Raw genomic sequence first — 10559 nt, 5'->3', positions numbered from 1 at the left:
GCTAGGATGAGAGCGAGGAGCGTGCAGAAGGCAGACATTTCTCCTTTAAAATTTGCCGCGATCCTGCCCTCTTCCTCACTTGATTGGAAAAGCAACTCCAGACGCAGCCAACCAGCGAGTTCTTTCCACCCCTAAAAGGCGGTCGGAGGGAAGAGCCCTCGCAACCTATAGCAGAGACGCGGTCAAGCGTTTACGTTCAAACTCGGTATAAAAAGGGCACTCCTACGCGTTCGTGCTTTGTTACTCTCCAGGGAGAGTGATTATAGGCGGGCGAGGATAGGCCCATGGCAAATCAGTCCCAGTGTTTGGACGATGCGCCCTTTAGGGGCTTCCGCGGGTGGAGTCCTCCTAGCCTACCCGTGGGCTACAGCGAGGCGCAGCGCCTGGCGCTGGAAGAGCTCGTGGCCGCAGGCCGGCCGGCTTTCCACGCTTTCTTGCGCCGGGAGAAGATGCGCTCCTTCCTCTCCGAGCCCGAGATCCGCACTGTACTGCGCGCTGCCGTGCCGCCGCCCGGGCCGGACGACAGCGCCGTCGCTGCGGATCAGGCGCTGAACACGTCTATGGATTGCTCGTCGCTCACTTACTTCCCGGAGCAGTCCGATGTGGAGCCACCAGTGCTGGAGCTGGGCTGGCCAGCCTTCGTCAGCGGCTCTTTCCGGGGGCTCACCCGGGTGGAGACTTACTTCCAGCCCAGCTTTGGCGAGATCATCTATCCGTGTAAGGAGATGGTGCGTAAGCAGATCCAGTCGGCCAGGGAGGTGAGTGCGAGTAGAGCGTTGTGTACAGTCCTGACCCATCCACGCCTGACGGTGTTTGGTGACTTGTGTGCTCTAGTGGGGTGCACTGCATGCGCGATAGACTAATTTATCTAACTTTGCATGTAGACTAAGATCTGAATTTCGCGTCCTCATTCTGGAATAACGTTGTCTGAGCGCGTTCCCACAGCCGTGCTCAGCTAGGAAGCTTTCAAATACTTTTCTGTCGCTCCTTAACTACTTCGTGCGATTACGACGGCATGGTGATGGATCTGTGTTAGTGTCACTGTTATCCCAGCAGGCGATTTGTCGTACGTGATGGGGGGTGAGCTCCAGAGATCACTTTACTAGAGAATGAAATGCTTTTCCTTCTCCCTTCCCGCTGTTGGTTAACCGTTGGCCTGACTTCAAGATCGAACCCAGTATAAATGAAAGGCACGTCGCCTCGACAAGCCTGAATAGAGTGCCATTAGTTCACTAGCATTGGACGGGTATGAAAGGACTCACACGACCATACAGCACATGTGAAAATACCTGTGGCAGTTGTTATTGGATCTGTTTGAGATTTTGGCACAATGGTAGACCTCTTGAGCTAGCAGCTTGAAACTTGGCGCCTGGAATTTATCTCAACAAGTGCTCATTATATAAGCAATAAAAGTTTCAGGGGTATAATAATGGAACTTATTTTTTTAAAATTCCAATCCCTTTACAGAGGATCAGGCAAGATGAAGTTTTCTTGCTCATGTGTGCATGGTTCTGAACTAACAGCTGTGCCCTTTGGATCAGCAACACAAGTTGGGGAGAGGGGTTGTCTATCAACATGCTGTTTAATGTCAATAAGAACCAGTAAGTTGCCTTTCAATAGCAGCACAGTTTGAATGCAACAGCACTCTCAGCCTTTTATGGAGTGGGAACCCAGGCCACCCCTGAAGAATGGAAGGATTACATTCCTCCCATTTTTAATTACTTAAAAGTGAAACCCTGGAAGCTTTTACATATCAGCTGCCATGTGTAAATAAATTCTGGACGACTGCCTGCATAATAATGTAAGGATGCAATGCTGTGTGTGTTTAGATAGAAAAAGCCTTACATATCCCAGGATTCCTCAGGCAGCCCTGCATATGAATGCATGTATGGCTGGGTAGGCTGGAAGCTATAGGGATTTTTTTCTGGCTCAGTATGGAAACGATTGCACCTCAAGCTGCAAGTTTTCATGTTGATTATTAGTTTTTCTTTAATTGGTGAATGACTCCAATGCACATTTTACCTGTACTGGATTCATTATAGTTTTAAGAAAGAATGTTAAAAGAATATCTGTCCAGTGAACTTGGAATACAAGATAAAAGGTATGTGAACTAGCCATGTGAATTTGAATATTTAAGTTACATGAAGCAGTAGAGTTGTTAGGATTGGTCCTTAGGGCTCAAGTCTAGGCCCCTTCAGCCTCAGGCCCCCACAATGACCATGCAAAGAGCAGCAGGTGATGGCAGCAGAAAGACGCTCAGCTTTAATCATGACAATGCTATGTTTAAGTGAGCTTAAACCACAAAATTACACATCCTTCCAGTATTTATAAGCAAGATTGGCAAACAGTTGTATTGCTGTTCTAACATGTTAGGAATGTTGCAAAGCATGGAATGGCAGTGTTGGAAGGGAAGATAAATGTTTGTTGCACACTTCATTCACATGACCATCTAGAAAGGACCTGCAGAACCTCATTGAAGCCAGGATCTGCAATTATCTAGCTGCGCTACTAAAATAATTAGAAATTGAACAAAAGTCCCCAAATAAATGCTTGGGGCATATATGATCACATAATACTTTTGTTAATACTTTTGACACAAACTTTTGACAATTTGTGTATTGGGATGAGTTGAAACCAAAGACGATTTCTTCATTTTACAAAGGCCAATGAATACGAGACTGATTATTTTGAATTAATGTATGAAATCTAGCTTTTATTACAATGCTTAGTGGGTTTTTCTCTTTGTGCCCAGAACAATTCAGATGCATTTATATCATCCTTACTTTGATCTTGTAAAGTAGGACAGTGTTATGCCTTTATTTTACATTCCACCTTTTTCCTGCAAGGAACCCATGGCAGCAACATAATTCTTCATTTTATCTTCATAATAACCCTGTGAGGTAGGTTAAACCAAGAGGAGTGACTGGCCCAAAGTCACTCAGTGAGCTTCATGGCCAAGTGGGGAATAAAACCCAGATCTCCTGAGTTTCGGTCTCATGCTCTAACCAGTATACTGCATCTACTTTCTACACCACATAGTCTCTCCCCTTATTAGAATGGGAGTGGCATGTGTGTAAGTTCATCCAGGGAACAGCTGCCTGGATTCAGACTTTTACCTAGGTGGTGAGAAGATCAGTTTCAATGGCTAATCTGTGTGCTACGCGGTTAGCTCTTTTTATACATTAGCTCTCTACTTAAGATGTGTTCAGTTTGTCTCACTGGGAGCTTCCTCCATATTTTACCTGTTTCTTCAGTGCTTCTGGCTTCCAAGTGCATGAGCTCAGTAGGGCTCCAAAAAAGGATATAGCCATTGTCTCCAAGCCAAGTGGCCATGACTATTCATCTGATTGCTTTTGAGCATTATCCTTAACAAACCAAGCTTCGTACCAGTCTCCTCTCTCAGGCTGATTAGCTTCATATCAAGTATTCTGACTTTTTGTCATCATTCCATGACTGACCTTTCACCTTGGGGGAATTAAAATGAAATAGCACAGAAGCCTGGCAGATGAAAAGGAAATTCTAATGGAAATCCTAAATTTTCATTCAGGATTTTAGCCTATATTGCACTACAGATCTGTGATAAGGTTCTAGTTGGGGCTTCATAAATCAGCAACATCTGGTTGTGCTGTCCTGCAGCATACACTGGAGCTATATTTGGTTTGGGAGAGGTGTAGGTGATCTAATTTTGAAATACTGGGTGGTAATCCTAAGAATATTGAAGCAGAGGTACCTGAAATCTTCTGCAGAGGCAGTCATTAACTAATATTTTTTGTGCTGGGCATGTCCTCATGATTAATGACTGTTGGATTATGCAAACTAGGAACACCATTAGCCTGCTCAACATTTCTTTGCCTACACAATGCTGAAGTGTCTGCTCTGTTGTGAACAAGCAAAGAGCAGTATAGTCACTGGAAAGAAAACTCTTGGTAATGAGACCTTTAACAGTGAATTAGAGGTTTGAAGAACAAATCTACTCAATGTATATCTGAGCTTTTGATTGTATGAAGGCATATCTAAATACAGGTAGCAAGCAGTGTAAATCAAAAGATGGTTAAGGCCTGACCATAAGAGGATATTAACCAGGTCTCCCATTATGTGAAGCCATTTTTAAAGCATGCCTGTAATGTAATTAAAATGCCATTGGTTTGTGACCATAATTATAGCAATCAAGGCAGTGATACCAATAACTAAGAACCTTATATTCAGTTGTTTAGAATCTGTTTCCCAGGGCAAGTTCTGCATTCTCGCTTGCTTGTATTTGTCATGCCTTTGGGAACACAGGAAGCTGCCACCTACCATGTTGGACTACTTGTCTGTTTAGCTTACCATTTGGTACTCCAGAGGTAGGCATCCAAAGGATTCTCCAGATGGGTCGAACTACAGCTTCCAGAACTCCTGACCTTTGGTCATGCTAACTGGGACTCAAGGGAATTTGAAGTCCACAATATCTGGTAGGCATTAAGTTGTCATCTATACCACCTCCTACATTATCTTTTGTTTTTAAACTGGAGATGTTAAGGGGAAAACTCTGGTATCTTTTGTAGGCAAAGCATTTTCTCTGGTACTGAACTATGTTCCCACTCCTTATACTCTCCCAATAAAGTTCCAATTTGCACTTCGGTTCAAAATAAACAAGCTTGACAGTTGTAAATAAATTGCTGGGGTGAGGGATCTCTTGCTGAAAAACATGTTTCATTGCTGTATTACACCCTTCCTGTTGGCTGCTACTTGACACCATTTGTCGTCCATGTCTTTACCATGGCATCCAGGATGCTAAACTGAACATGGCATGAGGATGTTGTTGACAAAATTGCATGGGTGATTTCCCACAAAAGGGATGGATGGCAGCATGCATAAATGAGGAGGAAGAACAAAGACCATGAAGATGGTTGCAATGCCATTATCCATATCAGGAAGCACACTTCAACGTTTGCAGGCATAAAATGAAGATAAGAATTTTGGCCCTTCCATATCTACCACACTCGGCCTGTTTGTGGGGGCGGGTGTCTGTGGGGCTCTTTGGTTTCAACCTGTTATTTGTCTGTCTGTTATGTTTGTTGATCCCTGTAGCTTGTTCCTCCCAATCAAACCAATTCCTGCAGCAGTGGTAGCCTCTGCTCCACCCAGAAATGTGTGGACTGAAATCGGCACATACCAAGATGCAAAGATTTAACTTAGCTCTTTTCTGGTATTTCCAGCTGCAGGACTCTGTGACATCAGTGGCTTAAGACTGATGGCCTGTCACTTTGTGATGCTAGTGCAACTGTCAATTTTGAGATTGCTAGTTGCCTTGCTAATTTCATTTGAAATGATTCATTGTATAGCTCAGCTGTGCACAAACGTTTTCCTCTATATAACTTGAAGGAAGCAGCGGATTTTTCTTTAATCTGTTCATGTGGCATTCAAAACATACTTTAAGGACTTGAACTAATTAGTACAATTTTCCAACTGCTTGTGCCCTGCTGTTTGAACTTGGCAAGTGTTCCTTCAACTGCAGGGAAAGAATTTTCTTACCAGGGTCTCTACTCAGGGCTGATTTGTACATCTTTCCTAAATGTTAGGCAATCTCTATGGAGAAATGACATATATACATGGAGTAAGTATGTGTGCTTGCAAACTAGAATACAAGAGCACAATCCGTTGCTAGTTTAGACCAAAAATGGGGGTGATTAGGCTGGCTGGGGCATGCTGCTAGTTAAAGGCCTGTTTTTGTGTCTATACTTGCATAGTGAAGCAGTCGGCAGAAAAAGACATGACTGCTACAGTAGATGGGGTGGAGTAGAAGCAGTTACAGTAAAATCAACTTAATATTATTTTTAGTATTTGCTTCCAAGATTTTACATAAAAATGTAAAACATGCAAATATAATGAATATTACAATAAAATTTAGCATTAAAGTCTTCAACAACCTAAAAACCTACTACAAGAAAAATAAAATTGTTTTTACATACAGTAGGAGCTAAAACCACTTCAAAATGAAAAATTACCCTACTGTCTTCAACCACAAAAATAACAACATGAAGCTCTACAAAGAGTAAACTTGCAGAGATTCTGAAAGATCTTTTTTAAAAGAAATACTGGTGCTAAAAATGGATATAGAAATGTTTTAAATAAATAAATATACAGATGGCATTAAATTCATGAAGTTTCAGAATAATCAAACAGGGCGACTACTGCTTGGCTTCCAACCAAAACATTCAAGAGTATGTGTAGGGGGGTTGTATTAGGAACTTAGACAAGTAGCAGTATTCAGATCTAAAATGATGTCTTAAATTGTCCAAGACTGAGTATGGATGCTATTATAGCACTAATCAAGTAGTTGGAGGCACTGAAGCAATACTAAGGTAACAAAAAGCTTCTGGATTGTTGTTGGCTGCTGTAATTGTTTCATCAAAGGAAATGGTTGAGTGATGTTCAGCCTTCTGCAGTTGCCCCTGAGATGTGAACTTCAACTCCCATCAGTCCCAGCCAGCATGATTGATGAGCAGTTATGATAAGAACCGTATGTCTGGAAGGCACTGGTTTGGAGCATCCATATGTGGTTTCTAATAAGTCTCTAATTCTGTGTTTCTTAAATATCTTAAAATGAAGAACATGGGAGTTAATCCATTGTAACCATGTTAGTTCCTGTGCCATTTCATTTTTGTTGTGCACAGCAATTTGTTCCTGAAGGAAAATAGGTTGAAGCCCTCACTGGTCTTTGAGAAGACTGAAAACTACTGCATATGCTATAGATTTTCAGAATTACTGTTCATAAAAACAGGCTGTAGCAGCAGTAATTCCATGGCTTAATATAACTTAAGCCATGAAAAGGCAACTATCTGTTTTTCGTTTTCATAGCCAATTATTTGCCGTGTGCCATTTTCATCCACCATGCTAGTTGCTAGGCATCAAAGGGGAGGGAGGGCTGTTGACTGTGTGGCTCTTGATTGGCATCTGGCTGGCAACTGGGAAAACAGCTTACTGTGCTTGATTGGTTTGACACACACAGATGCTCAGCTTATCCCCGCTTCTTTCCAAAGAACTGCTGCTGCTTGGTCTCTGAACCACATTGCAAAAAAATATGTCTGAAAATACTCCGCAATACAAGATTCTTTAACTCAGGTGATCACTTGCCTTTTGTTTTCCTTTTGGTCAAACCAGAAAGTAACTAAAGTTTTCCTCCCTGTCTCACAGGGCTGGCATCAGGTTTAGGCATGGTTGGGCGCCTAACAGCCGAGCAGGGCCCTCTGACAAGAGCCTCCTGGAGTTGAACTACCTGCTCTCCACCATTGGAAACTGTTTGTTCTCATGTCTCTTGCTCTGACCTGGACAATGGTGATGGTGAGCAGAAGGAGCAGTAGATGTCACTGCCTACTTGCTTGCTGGATCTCTGCCTGCTGAACAAGAATGGTACCAGTGATGAGAGGAAGGATAAGGAGCAATTGCAGCAAGTGACAGTCTCAATGAGAAGAGAAGGGAGGTTCACTGGGGAAGCAGGCTCATTCAGTACAACAGATAAATGTTGTTCGTTCGTTCAAAACTCTTTTAGACTATCCCTTACCATAGTCTCAGGACGGTTTAACAGTAAGACAAAAAATAAAACACAGCATTATAGGAAATGTGTGGCATAGATTTTGGTTCCCCAACTGTGGAATGGAATGTGTTCACTTCTTTCAAGACTGCCACGCAGCAAACCATCAGTGTTAATTGCAGTATAAGCCCATGCCTGTCTATGCAGAATAAAGTCCCACTGAATTTAATGCAATTCCTTCCCAGGCAAGCAAATATAACCGTGACTTGAAAGAAACCCTGAAGCTACAGCTAAGGAAGCAGAAACATCTGGAAATAATTTAAAGTACTTTGAGATCAGTGCTTTTCAGTAGATAGTGTTTGTTCACACCTTTAAAAAGGCATAATCAAGGCAGCAAACAACCAAGGACAACCATACAATTCATGGATTCAGATTCTGAACTTCAGATTAACACACATGGCACTTTTTTGCCTGAGCATCAGTAAAACAAGCAGGAGAAATGTGTCTGCATGAAAAGTCAATGAAATTCCCACAAGCAGGAATTTAGCACTGCAACATGATTAGTCATTAGGAGACAATCACTAAAAGGCAAGTTTGAATGATCCAACATTTAACTTAAAGCCTTAACACCATCACCTGGAACTGCATTATGAATTCACCATTGGAAATAGAACTTGTCCTCTGCTTGCCCTGTAATCAAGAGGCACAACATTAGTTAGGTCCAGGCATTGCTCCTTTCAAAACAGATTCATGCCTCATGGCACCACCCCCATCCATGTTTGGATGATCAGAGGCCAACTTTGTGCTATGCCAGCCCTTGGTTGGTTTGAGTTAAGGGCAAAGATGTGTGTCTCTCTGGGAAACCGGAGAAGCCTGGACTGGGACCCCAGATTTGCTTCATTAGACTTCTGCACCTAAGAGTCTTCACCCCTTATTTATAGAGATATGGTGATGACAGCAGAGTCATGTTTGTACTGAACGCCTCTAAAATTTCCATCTAAGATGCTTGCAAAGTACATGGATGGAGTGAACCTACGTCTCCTAGGCGGTGCCTAAAGGAACACAGGGTTATTTGGCGTACCAGCCCAAACCTCTGAGCCCAGGATTCACACTTGGCTCTCCCCTGCTCATAGCTGGCATGTTGGTTATTTCTTCAAAGCCATAAGGGTGACCTCAGGGAAAGGTTAAAGGAGGAAAATGTGACCACCTAGCTGACTTTCAAGGTGGGAACACTCAAGGAGTAGAGATTCCCTGGATAGTTACAGGATTTCATCTACACGATGTTTTTGGGCCAGGGGGATTTTGACAAATCAAAAAACCCCCCACCTTAATAGAAGAAACTGATGTTTGGAATGACCAGCTAAGTCGGCTTTACTTCAAGGTCACTGACAGTCCAACCAGAGGGAAGAGTGTATTGGTTACACGGGAAGCTATCAAAATGCAATTAAAGAGTAAGATGACACTAATAAAATAGAAACGGCTTATTTTGCCTAGTGACAGGTGAGTCAACATAGCTGCCTTTGATTAGCCTTGGGACTTTCTATTCAATGATTGAGCTGCTAGAAATGCCCCAGAGCCACAAATTTCAACTTTATTTATTTATTTAGTAAACTTCTATGCCGCCCCATTCACTGAAGCCTCGGGGCGGCTTACAACAATAAATACATATAATCATATAAAAACAATATAATTGGAAATGCCCTGGCCAAAGATATAAAATCAATAAATAAGCTAACAATTAAAATGCCGTTTAAATAAAAAGGTCTTGGCCTGGCGCTGAAAAACATATAATGACAGCACCAGGCGGACCTCTCTGGGGAGTGCATTCCATAGATTGGGCGCCACCGCAGAGAAAGCCCTCCTCCGGGTACTTACCCTTCTAATATCCTTCACAGAGGGTTCCTGGAGAAGGACCTCTCCCGCTGATCTCAAGGAGCAGGAGGGCACATATGGACGTAAGCACTCCTTTAGGTAACCAGGACCCAAGCCATTAAGGGCTTTATAGGTGATAACCAACACCTTGAATTGGGCCCAGACTTCAATGGGGAGCCAGTGGAGTTGACGGAGGACTGGAGTCATGTGAATATAATGCCCAGTCCCTGTCAGTAGCCTGGCAGCTCTATTTTGCACCAATTGAAGTATCCGGACCATCTTCAAGGGCAGCCCCACGTAGAGCGCGTTGCAGAAGTCTAATCGGGAAGTTACCGATGCATGTGTCACTGTCGCCAGGCAGTCGTTCTCCAGGTAGGGGCGCACCTGATGGATCAGCCGAAGCTGAAAGAAAGTGCTCCTCGCCACCGCTGTCACCTGAGCTTCAAGTGAAAGCTCTGGGTCAAGGAGCACTCCCAAGCTGCGGACCTTTTCCCTAAGAGGGAGTGCAACCCCATTCAGGACAAGGTCAAGGTCCCCTTCCCCGAAGCCCGATCCACCTACCAACAGGACCTCCGTCTTGTTTGGATTGAGCTTCAGTTTATTGGCCCTCATCCAGCCCATTACTTCGGCCAGGCACCACTGTTCAGTACAGCCACTCACCTGGATTGGTAGAAAACAAGAGGTAGAGCTGGGTATTATCAGGGTACTGATGATTCCGCAGCCCACACCTCCTAATGACCTCTCCCAGGGGTTTCATGTAGATGTTAAATAGCAGAGGGGACAAAATGGATCCCTGCGGTACTCCATGGCATAACTGTCATGGCGCAGAGCCATAGTCCCCCAGCATCACCTTCTGGAATCGGCCATTGACACAGGAGCGGAACCACTGTAAGGCAGTGCATCCGATCCCCAATCCCACTAGCCTATCCAGAAGGATACCATGGTCGATGGTATCGAACGCCGCTGAGAGGTCCAGAACCACCAACAGGGACACACTCCCCCTGTCCTTCTTCCTGCACAGGTCATCGTACAGGGCGACCAAGGCAGATTCAGTACCGTACCCGGGTCTGAAGCCGGACTGAAATGGGTCCAGATAATCAGTTTCATCCAAGAGAGCTTGGAGTTGTCCCGCCACCACCCGCTCCAACACCTTGCCCAGAAACGGAATGTTGGC

The 10559-nt window shown here is 43.9% G+C and overlaps 1 protein-coding gene across 1 annotated transcript in view; it reads left to right on the top strand.

Annotated features, from left to right (window-relative positions):
* The first annotated feature begins 278 nt into the window (after positions 1 to 278).
* FAM83D (family with sequence similarity 83 member D) overlaps positions 279 to 10559 on the top strand; it is a 25148-nt gene continuing 14867 nt past the window's right edge. The window contains exon 1 of the mRNA XM_044440278.1: positions 279 to 758. Within this exon, the coding sequence (XP_044296213.1) occupies positions 285 to 758 (474 nt within the window). The 5' untranslated portion in view covers positions 279 to 284. The remainder of the gene's footprint in view (positions 759 to 10559) is intronic.

This window comes from Varanus komodoensis, unplaced genomic scaffold (assembly GCF_004798865.1).
Source record: "Varanus komodoensis strain SLA01 unplaced genomic scaffold, ASM479886v1 scaffold37, whole genome shotgun sequence".
In the NCBI taxonomy this organism is placed as follows: domain Eukaryota; kingdom Metazoa; phylum Chordata; class Lepidosauria; order Squamata; family Varanidae; genus Varanus; species Varanus komodoensis.
This window is presented reverse-complemented; position numbering and strand designations above follow the sequence as displayed.